Genomic DNA, 19,950 nt, shown 5'->3' on the forward strand with positions numbered 1-19,950 from the left:
TTTGTTTTGACTGCGTGTGGGATCGGACGTGTCCGCGGATTTTAGAAAAATGTAGAAAGAGCAATACCGGTCTGTGATTTGATTCTTGTTTTTTTCGGAAGGGAAATCGCGCAGCGAAATCAAAGAGCGCTTTAATGCTGTGTACGGTGATTTTGTCCTTCGATGGCGACCGTCAAGAATTGGTTTTATGAGTTTCAACGTGGTCGCACGTCGGCTTTTGATGAGCCACGATCTCGTATTGGCAGACCGCCGATTGAAGATCCGCGAGATACCTTAGACAGTAGGCATCTCAAAAGACCGCTTGGGTCATATCCTGCCTGAAATTTTGGGCATGAGAAAGCTGTCGGAGCGATGGGTGCCGCGTTTGCTCACTCCGGAGTCCGGACAACAAACGCAACCGTAAGACAACTTCAGAGCAATTGCCAAATTGGTCGAATTGGGCTACGAACTACTACCCTATTCACCATATTCTCCAGATTTGGCCCCGTGTGTCTTCTTCTTGTTTCCAAACTTGAAAAAGTCACTCGTTGGGCAGAAATTTGCGTCCAATGAGGAGGTCGTCGCCGCCACTGCAGTGCACTGAGGCCCTTTTTGCAGACCTTGAGAGAACGTATTTTTCAGACGGGTTAAAGAAGTTTGAGCATCGCTGTGTCAAGTGTATCGAGCTAAAAGAAGATTATGTTGAGAAATAAATTTTCGTTTTTCTTTTGAAGACTAAGTACTTATCGGACCACCCTCGTACTATAACTTTCATAAAATTAAATTTACATATGTTAATTTAGCTGACCAATATCAGAATAAAGTTTATTTTATTTATTATTTATTTAATTTATTTTGTTTATTGTTCATTTTATTGAACTTACATTATTTATTGTAAATATTTTGTTCTTTTTATTAAATTTGTAATTTTATTTGATTTTATTTATATAATATTATTGTACTTTTTTTTATTTACAACAAAACTGTATTTGCACTATATCAACACGTTGTAAACTCAATAAAATATATTTTATAGAATCATTAAGGCAAAAAATCAAAAACAAGTATAAAAATAATGAGTGTAGTAATAACATAATAAAAATTACACAAATTAAGGTCTTAAATTATATTTAAAATAAAAGCTATTCGTACTGAAATTCCAGGAATTCTCCCAACATACCTTAGAAAATTAAGAGATATTCTTACATACCAAAGCCACTTGAGGTTGACACCGATATCGAACTCAAAGTCAATGTCGAGTTCAAGTCGAAGTACAAAGGTTTTGTGGTTTTCTCTACGCAGACAAGAGATGCCAAGTGGTAGACCACCAACAAGTGCCCAGACTGTAATCTCAAGAGCGTGGAATACAAGAGAATTCGTTTTGCAAATTTACCATATTTATTCGTCATATCAAAAAGGTAAAACCCATACAAAAGGTGAGCTCTACGACAAATGCAAACTTAACTGCAAAGGGGCCAAAGCAGCTACAAATTGAATTGAAGGAATTCGATCTAGACTAGTATTTTCATATACTATATAAGGATTAAGTGACTTTAAAGTTTGGCTTTCGCGGCAGCTGCTGCGGCCTTTTCGAGCTTCTCCGCTTCGTCGAGCTGCAGCTGCTCCTTCGAGGGCAAAAGATTTCCCGCGGCAAAGATGTTGCGCGGATCAAGATGCTGCTTAGCCGCTGAATAGAGAGCTGAACCCGTCTCTGTGACTGCATTGCGATACCAATGACTACGCAGCTTTCCCACTCCATGATGATGCGACAGGGAGCCACCGCAGGCAAGAATCTCCTCACGAGCACTGTGCTCAATGGACTCAAAGACGCCAACAGGATCGGTAATGCTCGGCGAGCGGAAGCCGAAGTAAAAGTAAATGCAGGCGCCGGCATCGTAGGTCTGTGTCACCCGACATGAGATCGTGTAATGGGAAATGTTATGCCTGGAACACTCCTGCAAAACCATACAAATTTGAATAATGTTCCGCAAACTGCACGACTTTTGCTGCTTACCGAAGCAACTCGTTTCTTAACACAGCGACACAACATGCTGCAGCGATCCCAGGGCACAGATGTCTCAAATGATTCGGCCACAATACCCTGATGCATGGCAAAGTCCTGCAAGGCGAATAAAATAGAATGGAGAATGGTGAGTCATCTACGTAAATAGGCAACACCCTCAACTCACCCTAACGTAGGCAACGACAAAGGTGAAGAGGTAACCCCGCTCGCCATTCTGACCACCTGCCGGAAATCCTTTGTAGCGTGCTGCGATCTCATTGATCAGCGCCTCCTGACGCTGCACATCCTTGAGGTCGCCCTCGAAGAGCAGCGTGGCGGCACAAATGTGCTCCAGATCGATACCCTTCCAGCTGGTCACATAGCGCTGCTTGAGCGCGTCCACACAGCTGGCCAGCCAGCTCTTCTCGGGCTTTAACGACTGACCGAGCACAAACTGTTCGTTGTCCATCAGCCGCACCGATGCGGGCTGGCAACGACGCAACGCCACCTCACGCATAAACCGAATGCCCTGTTCAAAGTCCGGGAACACCAGGGATCCATAGCGCTGTACTGGTGGTAAAGGGCGCACCTTTAGCACCACCTCCGTGATGACACCCAGTGTGCCCTCGGAGCCGAGTATGACATGATTGAAGTCCGGTCCGCAACTCACCCGCGGCGCACTGCATTCCCGCTCCAGAGTGCCCGAGGGCGTCACCATGCGCACTCGCACCACCAGATCCTCGATGTTGCCGTAGACGTTCTTCTTCATGCCCGAGGCACGGGTGGCGACCCAGCCGCCAAGGGTGCTGAACTCGTACGAATCTGGCTCGTGACCCACCGTGAGGCCAAGCTTGCGTAGCTCACGCTCCAGATCCTGACCCACAACACCCGATTCAAAACAGACAGTGAGGTTCTCGCGATTCAGCCAGAGCATGCGATTCATTTGTGATGTGTCCAGCACACAAATCATACGCTCCTCACCCTGCGGACAGGTGACCGCACCCGAGACGCTCGTTCCGCCGCCGTAGGGCAACAGCATCACGTTGTGCTTGTGCGCCAGCCTGACCAGCTGGACAACCTCGTCATGACAGCGGGGCCACACCACCAGATCCGGTATGCGTTGGAATTTATTGTTCCACAGACTGTAGATATCCCGCAGTGTCTGGCCATGACAACGCACCAGACGATCGACACCATCGAGGGAGTGTTCCACCTTGCTCACGCCACGCAGCTCGTTCAGGAACGGAGCATTCTGCACGGGCTTGGGGTAGGTTTGCGGCAGCTGTGGATACGACTTGGTGGGATCGAATTCCATGTTGAATTTGCTCTTCGCCCATTTGGTGAATGTTGGCAACTCGCAACCGTCCAGCGGGTATCTGAAATTAGGGATGTAAACATCGGAAGATGAGCATGTGGTGTGAAAAGGGTGCAATGTAGGGGTTGCTGTCTAATGCGAATTTATTTCCTATATTGGCGGGTGTTCAATAATTCGCTGTTCATTTCATGTTCAATTTGTTAACTTATTGTATCTGATGATCAATGCACCCCGAAGTAATTAAGAAATTAATAGACAGCAGATAGAAGACCAATTTAATCGATCATATATAAAAAATATTTAATTTATAAGGTAAGTACTTTATGCCTAAAATCGTATACTATTTTCCTTTCATTGTTTTCCTTTAATTTAACTTATTTTATTTAACTTCTTTTACAAAGGTTCACTTCTAAAACTTTCATTCATTTATTTTAAAGCAAGACATTCCCTCGAATACAATATCCTCAGCAGCTTCCCAATCCAAACAATATTGAAAATATTCAAACATTCTTATAAATTATTCATTTATGTATTTCAGATTAGTGTTCTATATATAAACCAACTAACATGCTTAAATCTAAAATAATAAATTATAATTGAATACTAATTTAAATTTGAATTCAAATATTTAACGGCTTTAAAAATAATTACGTTTTTTTTTTAATAGACAGACATAGAAAAAACAAAAATTAATAGCAATTTCCTTAAAATAACCTTTTTCCATAGTAACGAACTCTAGCATTTAAATTATTCTGGGTTCCCGCTGAATTTTACTGGATTAGAGCGGACAACTCTTCTTGCTCTAAGTGTTCTAATTTAATAATAATTTGCTCTTCAAGAGAAGAAGTCGCCCTAAACAAGTTAGATACTCACTTTGCGCCTTTGAAGCAGATGATGTCGTCACGTTCATAGAACGCAGAATCGTTATATCCCCATCCGTACCACTTGAGCGACTCCTGACTGATAAGAATGAAAGAAATAACGATAATTTAATGAGAATGACAACCCTGATGAACTACAGGTGTGAAATTGTGCTCACCGCTTTTTCGGTATGACGCTCTCCACGTGCCGCGAGAGACGCGTGTCCAGCACCAGGGATGTGCCCTCGGGCGGTGGCTCCGGAATTTGTGTGGTCACCTTATTGCGCTTGATTGACATCACGTTGAACAATTCGAATTATCGCTTATCACAATAATGCAAAATAACTTTTGGCTAAAGAGTGTTGTTATTATTATTGCACACAGCCCCGTTTATCTTAACGAACGAAAAAAAATCGATATTTTTGTGTTATTTTGTTGTTGATGATATTTGGCTTTTCTATTATGTCCTCAATTGAAACTACTCGGCTTGCTATGTTAACACAATTACAGTTCGATTCATTGATAATTTAAGTTTTATTCAAATATGTACTTTTGATTGACGAACTTTGTTTACTAGCCCCTTGTACTTTGTGCCTATAACTAAATTTAAATATGAATTCCACTAAAACAATTTTTTTGCGGCAGCTGCTGCACGCGTTTTGGTTTCGGTTTCTCTACCACGAATGACAACGACCCACGGGGCGACAAAGACCGAGAGCGCGAAAGAGAGTGCAAGAGAGAGCAAGAGAATTGCCAGCCCCCAGATGAGGCGCCTTTCTTGGGGGATGGGGCAGAGCGAAACGGTTGCAAACGGTTACAAATCGGTTGTCAACGACTGCGAACGAAACGGTTCGTATTGGAATCGAAAAACGTAGCAATCAATGAATTACATTTTTGAACATCCAGTCTTACTATGAAAACGTTTTGCTATGAAATCATTTCACAACAAAATTCAGAACACACTTTTTGGCTTGACAAAATTTCTTTCGAAATATTTGTTAATTCCCCATAAATTTTGTTACCCTCTCTTGACCATAGGTTTTCAAAATGCCTGGCAAGAAGAAAGTCGTTGCCAAGAAAACAGCAGCCACGCCTGCGGCAAAAGTAAATATTGGCAGCACTGCAGGAGCACCAGCGGCTGCAGTGGTTGCGGAGAAGACTGAAGCCACAGCCGTTAAGAAAGCCAAGACCAAGAGCAAGTCTAAAACCAAGAGCAAATAGAGACAATGAGGGAGTGGTATTGAAATTTTAAAAATTATCAAGGTACAACGAATGATGATAGCAAGTGACACTTATAGATTAATTTCAATGTATTTCACAGCAAACAAAAACACAAATGCCCAGTAAGAAGTGGAGCTAACGGTTTACACCTTTCAAGGTTGAAACTTAACTGGAACTAATATGAACTCTTACTACCAGTTAAAAATAGGTTTTACCAGTTCTAAACCACTCTAGGAAAAGGGATTTTATGAAGTACAAGCACACACTTTGCGGCAAAGCAATATTTTTTATCAAATTAACTAAAATAAAAAAAATTTAATCTAACCGTTTCGCTCTTGATGCTCTCATTATTGTGCTCTCTCGGGCTGAGTTGCCGGCTCTTTTGTTTATGTGGGGTGGTTGTCTCACCAGGAGTATTAGGGGGTGGTGGTTGGTAAAACGGGGATGTTCCTCATTCTCGGTGAGTCATGAATCATGTGTAACGGTCACATCAATTAGATTCCAATGGGATTCGGCGATAGGTGATTTTAATTATAGAAAATCAGGGGTATAGTCCTCCAATTGGTCGACCCACTTACATACATAGTTTAAAACTTTAAATGCGTATTGCCGCATATCTAATTCAATGGTGGTGAAAATATAACAGCTGCTTGTTAATTTTTAATTCATATTGACACGCTTTTTTTTGTGTACTTATTATGACGGCAAGTGAAGATTTGATTTACGGTTATTGTTTGCTGTGGGAAAACGCTAAAAATACTTTTTTTATGCTGTACCAATTACGTGTTGAAAGATTATCTTCGTTGGCATAACTCAAATATTATGTAATCGTTTTTATTTGAAACTTATTCCAAGTCGATTACACTTATCGGTGTAGCATTTGCACAATTATCGAATTTCTAAATTTCACTTTAATCGTTATCGAAGCTAAAGCGGCGAATAGGTAAATTTTTCGACTGCAGCGCACGGCTTTAAAAACAAAACTGAACTCCCAAAAGGCAAATGCATTTCACATTTGTCTCGTTGTCTCGTCGCGTTTAGCTGTCAGTAAACTTTTTGTCTCTTACAAAATCCAGCAACAAAAAGCTATGTTTATTATGTGCTTATTTACACTTCACTATACAATTTTACAATTGTTTGAAGTGTAAATTCGTAAAGGGGACACGTGAAACGGAAAGTGGTCGGTATTTGTATAATTTTCGCACTACTAAAGCTCTTACCATTCCGTCGATCAGTTCAAAGTTTGTCAAAGTTTTTTCCATTTATTTATTTATTGCCACTTGACTGGAAATTTGCATTTAGTTGTTTGCTTAAATACTCGAAACGCTCAATTTGCCCTTCCTTCTACACTTTGTTGATTTAACTGGTTCGCTTCATTTGCAAAATATTACGCATTCAGGAAGTTAAATTAGAAAATATGTATATGCTGATTATAAGATTAGCTGCAACTTGCGAATATTTGTCAATGTCATTTGAATTTTAACTGTTTCTAATTGAGCCATCTGTTGGCAAAATTACGAACTACTCTCTTAATTTCAATCGTTTGCAACCCCTTGAATTAATGAGTTATTTTAGTCATGTAGTAATATGAATTTATTATAGTAGCTGTTAATTAAATTCTTGAATTCTAATTCTATAATATTAGAATTAATTTTGTGGGTAACCTCTTCAGTGTGCTGTTTTTAACAGCAGTCGGAATGTTAAGCGCTGCCAATCGATGAGCCACTGATAAATTACGATATCAAGGAACTAAATGAACGATCTAGTTCCCTGCTGTTCATTGATTTGAACTTGTTCCGAACTCAGTTAACACAGCTCTGCTCCACAAATTGTCATCTTCAACGCGAAAAACATTAAAGAAAACGCAAATTAGTCGAAAATCGCAATATAAAATACATAAAGTGAGCTAAGATACATAGATATAAGTAGAGTAGAGGCTTGCAAGGTGCCGGCTACGTAGCAAACGGCTCCATGCAGACGTAGCCTCATTATTGTTTGTGTATTTACATATGAATGTGTGTGTGTGCGTGTGTGACTGTTGGAACAATAACAAGCCAACAAAATGCCAATGAATTGTAACGGAACAGCGTTCAATGCGGCCGCTGTCTTTGTGCCGCTGCAGCAGCAGAAGCAGCGATGAATCATAGGTGAGTTATGCGACTTGCTTTGAGTGTCGCCCAAACTCGCTGTCAGAGTGTGCATATGTATATTCTGTATGTATGTGTGTGTATGTTAATTCGCAGTCCGCAATAATCGTAACAACAAAAACAACAATATCAACGGCCGTGCCTTAATATCGAACGTAGAGCAATAAAAAAACAAACAAATACAAGCAAACGAAACGTTGGCAAAATGCCGCTGCTGTCCAAATGTTTTCCTTGCTTCAAATTTAAACGTGAGGAGGTCATAGACAAGCTGGACTACAGCAACACCCCGCTCCAAGATGCCTTTCCCGAGGTCTGGCAACACGAGCGCACACTCGAGGAGCTGCACTTGAGCAATGCAAGGGTAAGTAAATAATATTCCCGTTAATCTAATCTAATCTAACTGACCAACGTATCTATTTCTATTGCCAGCTGCAAACGCTTCCGCCGCAGCTCTTCTATTGCCAAGGATTGCGTGTCCTGCAAGTGAACAGCAATAGTCTGGAGAGCATACCACAGGCCATCGGCTCACTGCGCCAACTGCAGCACTTGGATCTGAACCGCAATCGTGAGTCACACCCAAAGATATATCCATTCATCTTTCACTGACTCTTCATTATCGCCTTTTGCTTGCAGTTATTGTCAGTGTTCCGGAGGAGATCAAAGCGTGCAAGCATCTGACTCATTTGGACCTCAGCTGCAACAGTCTGCAACGATTGCCGGATGCCATCACGTCGCTGATATCGCTGCAGGAGCTGCTGTTGAATGAGACCTACTTGGAGTTTTTGCCAGCCAACTTTGGGCGCTTGGTCAATCTGCGCATCTTGGAGGTGCGTCTCAACAATCTCATCACATTGCCCAAGTCCATGGTGCGATTGATAAGCCTGCAGCGGCTGGACATTGGCGGCAATGAGTTTACCGAGTTGGTAAGCAATTGAACATTCTATCTCCTGGACAAATTTAATGACACCGTCTCTTCACAGCCTGAAGTCATTGGCGAGCTGAAATCACTGCGGGAACTGTGGATCGATTTCAATCAAATTCGACGCGTATCGCCTAATATTGGCAAACTGCGTGAGCTGCAGCATTTTGAGGCCAATGGCAATCTGTTGGATGCGCTGCCCAATGAACTGAGCAATTGGCGCAATGTCGAGGTGTTATCCGTGTGCTCCAACAATCTGGAAGCATTCCCCTTTAGTGTGGGCATGCTAAAGTCGCTAGTCACCTTCAAGTGCGAGTCAAACGGTCTCACTGAGCTGCCGGACAGCATAAGCTACCTGGAACAGCTGGAGGAGCTGGTGCTGAGCCACAACAAGCTGATGCGTTTACCCAACACAATTGGCTCCTTGGTGAAACTGCGCTTCCTCTTTGCCGACGACAATCAACTACGCCAGCTGCCCGACGAGCTCTGCAGCTGCAGCCAATTGAGCGTTCTCAGTGTGGCCAACAATCAGCTATCAGCATTGCCACAAAATATTGGCCATCTGTCCAAGCTGAAGGTGCTTAATGTAGTTAATAACTACATTAATGCGCTGCCAGTTTCAATGCTGAGTCTGGTGAATCTCACATCGCTGTGGCTAAGCGACAATCAATCGCAACCCCTGGTCCCACTGCAGTACTTGGATGCGAGCAATAAAACGCAGCTGACGTGCTTCATGCTGCCCCAAGTCACATTCAAGATGCAGGCACAGCAGCAGCAACAACAGGTGCAGGAGCAATACGAATTCGTCTATGCCAACAACCATCAGCAGCAGCAACAGCCACAGCAGCCATCGAGTCCATCGCGTCGCATTTGCTTCGCCGAGGAGGCGACCATATTGAGTGCCGGTAACAACAGCAGCTCTGCCGCCCCACAACCTGCACCCAGCTACACCAGCCAACCCAGCAGCTATGTGGCAGCACCGCCACACACACCAGAGCAACTGCCTGCTGGCAGTTCGGTGCGTTTGATGCGCTCGCCCACGCCGTATCCCAAAGAGCTGCGGCAAATGGCCAAATACATGCGGCAGGCGCAGGCGGCGAATGCGGCAGCAGGCGGGGCGAGTGAAGTGCGCGAGGCGCGTGTTGTGGTTCCCAATGGCCAGGTGGCCATGCCACACTGTGATAGCAATCAGGACGCTGTGGATCATGCCACAGCAAGTGCAATATACGGCGTTGCGACCGGCGATCCAGCGCACATCTATGGCGTCTACCAGCAGCCGCTTCCGCAGGCACAGCCAACAACGCAGGAGTATTACGGACTGCCGCTGGTCAACTACGATGCCCACTATCAGCAGCTGTATGTGGATGCCAATGCCATGCCGTTGCCTACGACGCATTTGTCAAATGGCGACCAGAGCTACGAACTGCAGCCGCTGCAGCCTCAAACAGTTGTGGCGCCACCTCGCATGGAGCCACCGCCTTATCATATAGCGCGTGTGTACACAAAGAAGACGCCCGAGGATCTGACACTGTACGAATCCATGCGTCAGCGTAAGCAGCAGCAACAGCTGCAACAACAACAACAGCCACCAATGTCGCCTACACAATCACTGTACGAGCAGAGCAATAGCTATCAAGATGCACTCAATAGTAATTTCAAGACAACAGCAATTGGCGCCCAAACGGAAGAGCTTGACTATCAGAACAACATCAACAGCAGCGAGCATAATGATCTGCCTCCGCCTCCGGCGGCTAATGACGAAGAGCAACAGCAGGAAACAGAGATGGCCATGGAAATGGACGATACGTTATCACAGCATTCATTGAACTCCACAGCGACCAACAACACATCCAAGGGCAGCAATAAGAAATCCACATGGATCTTTGGGGTGCACAAGAATCCCACTGTGAAGCAGGTGACCCTCAAATGGGAGAACAGCATTGGCTTTGATGTGGCCGAACTGCTAAATCAGGTGCGTATACTGCAATGCTACACAAAAAAGTATTGGCATACTTATTGCAATCGTGCTTCATCTTTTCTAGGTGGGCATCTTTGTAAGTGCAATTACCCCCAATTCGAGTGCCGCGCGACTGCTGAGCCTGAACGATAAATTATTGGAAATCGACGGCTATGACCTGACCAATGCCAATCTGAGCGATGCCAAACGTGTGCTGCTTAACTGCGGCACAGTTATAAATATAATGCTGTCACGAAAGTGATATCAAGTTTATAGCACTTCCTCCACAATCCACTCCGAACCGAGACCGAAGACTTTTGCGCATTTTTTCTAAAGCAATTTAAAATAACGCTAATATAAATCAACCTACCATTAGCATTTAGCAAAAACTGCATTTTCAAGCCATAGACGTCCTTTGCACTGGCGCCACAAATGCTTTTCTTTGACTCAAGATTATCTACTCCTATCACGAAACAATATTATCAATCTTCCAGTTGTTGCATTTCATTTAGTTATCATCTATTTCAACTGCCATTTTAATAATGTACGTAGTGGACTTCTATGTACTACTGAGTTCTGTTTATTTTGGGTTTAAACACATTCTTCATTCATACGAAACACAAGTATTTTAAGTATTCGAAATCTAATTTAAGTCATATAAATTTCCTAACTATATAAGTAGTGCTCTATAAGCCTTTAAAAAACACGAAACGAAAAAACACATATTTAAGCTTGTTACATGAAGTTGATATAACCTGATGACTTGATGAAATTATGTTTATTAGGTAATATGTTAAGGAATAATGAGGTTTCAGTTATAGATTGTTAAAATATGGACCAGTATTCGATTGGTATTGAAAGTGAAGCAATATTATTATTTCTGTGTATTCGAATTGATCATTAATCTCATGAATTCATTAAAGATATTTATTTGTATCAAACTTGATAGTTTACTTAAATCATGTACAACATATTAATAATGTGGTTTTGACCCTCTTTAAGTTTATGTTTAATCCCAACGTTGTGCTCTTTTTTTTCAACAGCCAGTGTAATTCATAGTATACATCTAAAAATAGAAATCTAATAATAAATAGTGCAATTAGCGTTGATTATACGTACATACAATTACGAGTACCATATAGACAGCATTTACAAACATAATCGCATATGCATTTACTGCATGTGTGGTGTTCTTATAGGATTTACATACATACATAATAACTTAATAATAATATGAAATTTACGAGCGTATATACATACATTTAAAAAATATATATTTATATATTTACAACTCGCCTATTTTACGCCCAGCGTTGTTCAAATTTGTTCCAAAATTAATTAGTTTAAAGTTTAACAAAGATATTAGCTGTTTATGTGAGTTGTTATGGTGCATACAATACAAAATACAAATGCTTCGAGTATATTAAACAATATACAATTTATGTAACATGTAATCTATATTTAATGTCTAATGTCTATATATCAATCGATCGATGAATCATTTTTCTATGACAAATTGTTGAATTCTTATACCATTGGCGTTGTGAACAGTATTATTATTTAGCTGGTTATTAATGGTGAATTGTGCTAAAGTTGAACATTGCTATTTCTATATTATACATTTACAATACAATTTACATCCATTCAATCACAAACACACACACAAATTTAGCTATTGTAAGGCGCACATCAACATAATTAGAAAATTGAATTTTGTTTCTATGCGCTGCTAACAAATCACCCAGAGACAAAAACAAAACGAATCATGAAAGAAAATAATAAATAAACACACAACTTTTCACTTGAGCTGGTCTTTTGTCATTTCGTCTTGTTTGCGATTTAATCTTACAGCAAAAACAAAGCTCCTTGAGCTTGTTTGATTAATGTCCACTTCCTATGCTTAACTCACTTCGATGGTTTTTTCTGTTTCTCCATTTCTTATCGGCAGGCAATTATCTAAGCAAATTAATTGTCACCAAGGAAAAGGCCCACAACATGAAAAATACGGACAAAAACTACGCCTTGTGATTAAAGTATACACGAAAGGATAAAAACAATTTTTTTTTATTTTCTATTATGTTTAATAAAATCTTTGTGTAATTCTAGCACATGGTCGATTAGTCTTCGATTTTCTGCTTCTAAACACTCTGAGACTACTTCGCGCATATAATTATCGGTATTATTGTAATACTCTTGTCCAATTTTCTTTCTTAAGGGCAGCTCCAGAACATTGTATGATATCCAATTTTCTTCCTTAAGCCTTTCTTTAACGTGCATCATTACGGCCTTCGCACTAAGTGTGTGACCACAAATAACCCAACCAGTCGGAAAGTAATTAACTGGATTGCAAAAGAATTTATAGCGACGAGGTCGATTTGGTGTTCTATCGCAAAGAACTCCAAATTGCTCTAGTAAATCCCAGTTATCGTGAACTTTGATGGGTGTGCGAACTCCAGCTAAGATTAATGCCAAATGTTTTTCAAAATCTTTCTGAAAATTCAGTTTTTCATATATGACGACAGGTGCTTTAATATTTTCTTCGGGATCGTCAATGGCCAAAACGTTGGACGTCATTCTGAGAGCTGCTGGAAGCAATATGTTTTTGTAAATATAAAGAATTTCATAACAGAGTTAAGTGTTACCTTAATTACTTATTCCTTAATTAAAAACAGAGCGAAATATATTTGTTTTGTTTACTGTTAAAGTTGTAAACAAACTGCAAAGTTCACTCAGCTGATTCATGACTTATATCTTAATAGAGAGCTTTGTGATTGGCAAAAGCTTACCGCCGATGATTTCATACTCAACATCTGATGCTCATTTTAACTTTTAAATTTGTATGAAATTTCTAATGACTTATAGAAGTTTGTCTTAAACCAAGCATTGATTAATTTAACTACTTTATTTTCTCCTTTTATTTTCATTCATATAAGCTCTATGCAAGCTTAGCACATATTTAAACAGTCTAGTTCCATCTGTATCTATTGCATCTGATACTATCTTCTGAATAAACATATCACTGTTATAATATTCTTTACTCTCTGTTGTCTTGAGCGGCGTTTGTATCACATTCTCCGATATCCAATTCTCCTCATTTAAACGCTTTTTAACTTCCTGCAGAACTGCAGCACCATCAATTACAGGCCCACTTATCATGGTCCCCGGCACACACTTTCCTGGCTTTGTAAAGTGAAAGGAATATCGTCTTGGCTTATTATCTTCCTTGACGCTCTTCGCTTCGAATCTTCGCACCGTATTCCAATCTTCGACTACTTCGATGGGAGTGCGAGTACCCAGCAAGAGATAACCCAAGTGTTTCCTAAAATCAGCTTGGAGATTTTGTTGATACAAGTATTTTGATGTTTCCGGTTCCTTGGGCATGTCTTCATCGGGATCTCCGATAGCCAAGACTTTTATTTTTGAAACAGCTAAAAGAGTTTTTGTAAATAATTGTATTTTTATTTAATATATATGATGTATTTATTTTTAGTTACTTGTATCTTCTTCTGTTGTTAGTTTGTCCATTGTTTGTTTACAGAAATGAAAAAACCAGCTGATTTCTAAACTCTATCAATACTTTTCGTGACTGTTGAAAGCTTCAGGTTGCCAGCAACTAAATACACTACACATAATGAAATTCAGATAATTTCACAAGGAAAAGCTCAAAAGCTCATTTATTTTAAATATTTCAATTGTTTGTGCTTACTTAAATACTCTTAAATTAAAATATGTAAAAAGAATTATCTAAATATTATTCATTTATTGTTTCTTATTTTTCACATAATCCCTGTGTAAATGCAACAAGTATAGAAATAGTTTACTACTTTGTGAATTCAGCGCAACGGACACTACATGCTGAATGTATTGATCACAGTGGTAATATTCTTTGCTATGATGTGTTTTCAAAGGTGTTTCTATTGCATTTTCCGATACCCAATTCTCCTCCTTCAGTTGTTTTCTAACTACGTCCATAGCTTCTCTTCCACAAAGCACGGGTCCATTTATTATAGTTCCAGGGGGCGAGGAAGTTCCTTTAACACAATGAAAGCTGTAGCGCCTCACATGATTGCCTTTATCTTGCACCGAAGCTCCAAACCGCCAAACAATATCCCAATCGTCGACAACATCAATGGGGCTACGAGTTCCTACTAGTAGATAACCCAAATGGGACTTAAAGTCTTCCCGGAAATTGTAACGATCGTACTTTGATATACGCTTATTGTCGGTTGAACTTTCCTTTGAATCTCCAATAGCCAAGACTTTAGTTTTCGACGTCACTGCTGACATTGCTGCAGATGAATCTAATAAATTTACATAATAATAAAATTGTATAATTAATAATAATAATTTATTAATTTTTTATTTAGCTTTACCTTTATCGTGTTCTGTATTAACGTTTTCCATAATGTTGTCTGCTTGATTTTTGCTTGTCTGACACAGCTGAGTGTTGCCGTAGCTTGTGAATGACAAAAGCTTTCGATAGGTCGGCATTTTAACACACTACACATAACCATGATACAATTATAGATTGTATCATGCACATAACGAAATACAAATTATTTCACAAGAAAAGCTTAAAAGTTTTGACTGATGTTTGTTTATATTTTGTAGTTGTGCACAGCTGTTTCAATGGAAAACAAACCAAAATCTACAACGAAGACAACATCGACGGAAGATGAGATACAATGTAACAATGAATCTATAAATTGTAATGTACTTGCTATAGGAAATCTAGAAGCGATCGTTAAATCGCCAAAACTGGAGAGCTGCAATTTTAACAAAGATTTTGAGACACATTTGAATCATCTTGTTAATGGAAATTCAAAGCCAAATAAAAGTAACAAATATACTGAGTATGAGTTTAAAGTTAAAAGTGTGCAAGTAAATAATGAAACGCAACATTATTATTTTAACTATCAAGACTCCGACAACGGAAACATTGTTTGGGCTCGCACAGTGGTAGATGCGAAGACTATGCTGCGAACTGTAAAAAGAAATCTCAGAACGGAAAACTGGATTTCCGACAATGTACTGGAAATATCATTCAATAATAAATCTCATTTTAATCTACGCCGATCTGACGGCTATATTGTAACTAAAGTCTGTGAATGCCTACGAGAACACGACAGGAAAATAGTTCAATTTATTTGCTATTTGCATCAACAACATAAAAACAAAAAATTGTAAAGTTAGAATAAACAATTTACTGTTAAATAAACTTATTAATTTATATATAGTATAAAGAAAAACACCCAGATACTTCTGTTTTTATAGCTCGAATAGAAATAAATTACGAATAGAATCATAATCTTACGAATCGCACAGCTCATAGGTAATTTTGTGGTTGGGCAAGTTTACAATCTTCCCAAACAATTTCACCAAGCAAAAGCTTCAAAGCTCTTTTTAAAGCTTACTGTTTGTTTATAAATTTGTCAGCAGTTCACTTGGACGATTACTGTGAAGAGTTGGTGTCACATCTGTAGTTCATTAAAAGATAAATAAATATTGCAAATAATAGAAAATTGTGCAATGGATTCCGATACAAATGAATGCTTAACGCCAAAGAACAATATTTTGGCTATTGGAGATCAATTCCCAAGAAATCCACATAAGAAAAGAGATAGAGCAAAACGTGATTTCAATTCGGCGTTCACAAAAAGATTATCGCAACTTGTCATGGGTGATCCGAATGTGATTGCTGAGGATAAGTTCGTTATGGATGAGATATATTTGAGAATCGTTAAAGTCGACGATCTGACCCAGCATTATGTGTTTAGCATTAATAAAAACACGACCGATGAGTGGATGTCTCACGTTCAGCTAATTGATGTCAAGTCCGTTTTTCGTGCTATAAAAAAGAAACTCAGCAATGAGAAATGGATTTCAGAATATGTGATGGAAAAAACCTTTGACAACAAAGACACTAAGCGTTGTAAGGTCGACGATTTGGTTTACCAAGCAAAGAGTGACAGTATTAAGGAACAAAGAAGGCAAATATTTAACTATGTTTGCTTTCTGCAACAGGAATTTCGAAAGCAGAGGAAGCTGTAAATTGACTCGATTTTAAAATTAAAGCGATATTAATAGATTGTAATTTATATTTAATGACACTAAATGTAAAGTAAACTTAATAAACTATTATATTTATAATGTATAATTACATGATTGTATTATATTTTTATAGTTCTCCAATTTCAAAAATTATTTTAGAGAATCATATCATTTATCTGGCAGTGTATATTTAATTCACTGTACATTTGTAAGCACCTCGAGTCGAGGGCAAAACAGTGCGGTGTAAATTTCTCAAATTTACCAAATTAATATACCATAAATACTAAAAATATACCAACTATTTGTATATTAATGTATGTATTTCATTCTAAAAATATACCATAAAGTTAAAATATATACAATTATTTCTTAAAAAAAACTTTTACAATTTTTATCTGATGGCAACTGAATTTTCAGGAACATAAATATAAAATATTAGAAGTTAATGTAGATATGCACTCAACTGTGCTTTAAATGTTTGTTTGTGTTTAGATTACCTGCCACACAGCTGATTAAAATGGTATTGATGACTAATTTTGTGATTGGACAAGTTTACATTCTTCCCATAGCGAAATACGAACAATTTCACAAACCAAAAGCTTAAAAGCTTTCTGTTTGTTTATAAATTTTTCAGCAGTTTACTTGGACTTGCACGGTGAAGAGTTCGTGTCATATTTGTGGTTTACTAAAATATAAATTAATTTTACAAAAATGGAAAATACTGCAATAGATGCCGGTACAAACGAACCTTCAACATCTAAAAACAAGATTTTGGCTATTGGCGATCCAAGAATACGAAGAAACCCAAACAAGAAAAAAGAAATAACCAAACGTGATTTCAATGCGGAGTTCGCAAAACGATTATCTCAACTTGTTATGGGTGATCCGAATGTGATTGCTGAGGAGAAGTTCGTTATGGAAGATCTTCTACTTAATATTATTAAAGTAGACGATCTGACCAAGCATTATGTATTCAGCATTAATAAGACGGACGAAGCTTGCATTTCCTACGGACGCACAATTGACGCCAAGTCTGTTCTTCGTGCTACAAAGAAGAAACTCAGCAATGAGAAATGGATTTCAGAGAATGTGATGGAAAGAACCTGTCGAAAGAAAGACGCTGATCATTTTATGGTCGATAATATTGTTTACCATGCAAAGAGCGAAAGTCTTGATGAACAAGTCCAGCAAATAGTTAACTATGTTTGCTTTTTGCAACAGGAATTTGTAAAGCAAAGAAAGTTATAAATTGACTAGATTTTAAAATTAAAACGATAGAAATATATTGTAATTTATAATTAATGGCACTAACTGTAAAGTAATAATAAAGTATTATATTATGTATAATTACATTGCTATATGATATTTTTATAATTTTGCAATTTCAAAAATTATTTTACAGAATCATATATTTATCTGACATATCATATTTAATTCACTGTACATATACGAATCGAGTGCTTAACAGCACGTTGAGAATTTCTCAAATTTACCAAATTAATATACCAAAAATACTTAAAGTATACGAATTATTTGGTATATTAATCTATTTCATTTAGAATATACCATAAAGCACAAAATATGTCAGATTATCAACAACAACAGACTTTTGCCATATACATTTATTTCTTAAATAACTATTAAAATTTGTATTTTATGGCAACCGAATTTTCAGGAATCCTAAATATAAAATAAATTTTTTTAGTAATTAATATACACAAATACTCAACTGTGCTTTTCTTGTTTGTTTGTGCTTAGATTGTCTACCACACAGCTGATTAAAATGGTATTGATGACTAAATTTTGTGATTGGACAAACTTACCTTCTTCCCATAGCGAAATACAAATACGTGAATTTCACCAATCAAAAGCTTAAAAGCTTTGTGTTTGTTTATAAATTTGTTAGCAATTCACTTGGACTTGCACTCTGAAGAGTTGGTGTCATATTTGTGGTTTATTGAAATATAATTTAATTTTACAATAAAATGGAAAATTCTACAATGGATGCAAGTGAACGTTTAACATCTAAAAGCAATATTTTGGCGATTGGCGATCATTTCCCAAAAAACACCAATAAGAAAAGAGAAATAACAAAATGTGAATTCAAATCGGAGTTCACAAAACGATTATCACAACTTGTTATGGGTGATCCGAATGTGATTGCTGAGGAGAAGTTCGTTATGGAAGATCTTCTACTTAATTTTATTAAAGTAGACGATTTGACCAAGCATTATGTGTTCAGCATTAATAAGACAAAGGATGCCTGCATTTCCTATGGCCGCACAATTGGCGCCAAGTCTGTTCTTCGTGCTACAAAGAAGAAACTCAGCAATGAGAAATGGATTTCAGAGAATGTGGTGGAAAAAACCTGTCAAAAGAAAGATGTTGCGCACTTTAAGGTCGACAATACTGTTTACCAAGCAATGAGCGACAGTCTTAATGAACAAGCCCGGCAAATAATTAACTATGTTTGCTTTTTGCAGCGAGAATTTCTGAAGCAGAGGAAGCCTTAAATTGACTAGATTTTAAAATTAAAATGGTAATATATTGTAATTCGTAAGTAATAACACAAACTGTAAATGCAATAAAATAAATTTTTGATAACTGATAACGAAATACTTTCAAAGTAGTGTGCCATTTTTCATGTCCACATCAAATCTTGGTTCTGTAGACATAAACAAAATAAATTATTATTTTTTTTTAAAATAGTTTTTATCATATTTTCATAGTATGTAAATTGTAAATTCTGTAAAATAACAGAACATACCACATTTTTTCTGTAAAGAATTTTAATAATTAACCATAAACGTTGACTAACATTGAAAGACCTGTAATTAATCGAATTAAATCAAATTTCTGCAAATAAAAGAAAATAAACTATTATATTATTATACATAATTATATAATATTAAAATTGTGTAGTATGTAAATCATTTTCATATTGTTTATTTACAAAGTCTACAACTTTTATCTAATATATTCAGATTTATTAACATTAGAAGACTTTGCGTCAAATGTAATTTCTAATGTAATGTGTGATGTAAAGTGGAACTCATTAAAGAAAATAAATTAACCATTTAAAAATTTTTATCTTATGTAGTACGTAAATTTCAGAACACACAACATTTTTTAATAATTCACCATTGAGGTTCAATGAAATGGAAATTAATTATAATTTCAAATTGAAGTAACTATCTGAAAGTAATGAAATTCCACATAAAATAAAGTATTAATATTTTCATTTTTTTTTTGTGGTATGCTAATTGCATACTTATTTTAATTGCATAATTATTTTATTGAATATGCAACATATTCTTTGCCACATTCCAATGACTCATATTCATTTCATAAACGTTCGCTGGCATTCAAAGAGTTTGCAACACATGTGTAAATTGTAATTTGTAATTAATGAAGCTTACTACAACTTCTGCAAATACAACAAAGCATAGTATACATAGCTACCATGTAGTATGTATATATTAACTTTTTACGTGCTACC

At 37.8% G+C, this 19,950-nt stretch overlaps 4 protein-coding genes across 4 annotated transcripts; 1 reads left to right on the plus strand and 3 right to left on the minus strand.

The window, feature by feature from the left end:
- Positions 1 to 1,354: 1,354 nt before the first annotated feature.
- Positions 1,355 to 6,345, minus strand: LOC133839942 (alkyldihydroxyacetonephosphate synthase). Its single transcript, XM_062271595.1, has 6 exons — positions 6,154 to 6,345; positions 4,336 to 4,550; positions 4,170 to 4,256; positions 2,169 to 3,357; positions 1,994 to 2,098; positions 1,355 to 1,934 (listed from the first exon to the last, which is right to left on the minus strand). The coding sequence occupies exons 2-6, from the start codon at positions 4,452 to 4,454 to the stop codon at positions 1,533 to 1,535; spliced, it is 1,902 nt and encodes a 633-aa protein (XP_062127579.1). The 5' UTR covers positions 4,455 to 4,550; positions 6,154 to 6,345; the 3' UTR covers positions 1,355 to 1,532.
- An 824-nt stretch (positions 6,346 to 7,169) lies between these two features.
- LOC133839941 (protein lap1) lies at positions 7,170 to 11,653 on the plus strand. The gene is made up of 6 exons (XM_062271594.1): positions 7,170 to 7,524; positions 7,621 to 7,885; positions 7,954 to 8,089; positions 8,158 to 8,447; positions 8,505 to 10,415; positions 10,486 to 11,653. The coding sequence occupies exons 2-6, from the start codon at positions 7,730 to 7,732 to the stop codon at positions 10,660 to 10,662; spliced, it is 2,670 nt and encodes an 889-aa protein (XP_062127578.1). The 5' UTR covers positions 7,170 to 7,524; positions 7,621 to 7,729; the 3' UTR covers positions 10,663 to 11,653.
- Positions 11,654 to 13,283: 1,630 nt separating this feature from the next.
- On the minus strand, positions 13,284 to 14,012 carry LOC133839944 (uncharacterized). The gene is made up of 2 exons (XM_062271598.1): positions 13,895 to 14,012; positions 13,284 to 13,828 (listed from the first exon to the last, which is right to left on the minus strand). The coding sequence occupies exons 1-2, from the start codon at positions 13,923 to 13,925 to the stop codon at positions 13,302 to 13,304; spliced, it is 558 nt and encodes a 185-aa protein (XP_062127582.1). The 5' UTR covers positions 13,926 to 14,012; the 3' UTR covers positions 13,284 to 13,301.
- A 52-nt stretch (positions 14,013 to 14,064) lies between these two features.
- Positions 14,065 to 14,900, minus strand: LOC133839943 (uncharacterized). The gene is made up of 2 exons (XM_062271597.1): positions 14,774 to 14,900; positions 14,065 to 14,701 (listed from the first exon to the last, which is right to left on the minus strand). Exons 1-2 carry the CDS (start codon positions 14,889 to 14,891, stop codon positions 14,160 to 14,162), a joined length of 660 nt encoding a protein of 219 aa, XP_062127581.1. The 5' UTR covers positions 14,892 to 14,900; the 3' UTR covers positions 14,065 to 14,159.
- Between the last annotated feature and the right edge of the window lie 5,050 nt (positions 14,901 to 19,950).

The sequence above is a fragment of the Drosophila sulfurigaster genome, chromosome 3, assembly GCF_023558435.1.
Source record: "Drosophila sulfurigaster albostrigata strain 15112-1811.04 chromosome 3, ASM2355843v2, whole genome shotgun sequence".
Lineage (NCBI taxonomy): Eukaryota > Metazoa > Arthropoda > Insecta > Diptera > Drosophilidae > Drosophila > Drosophila sulfurigaster.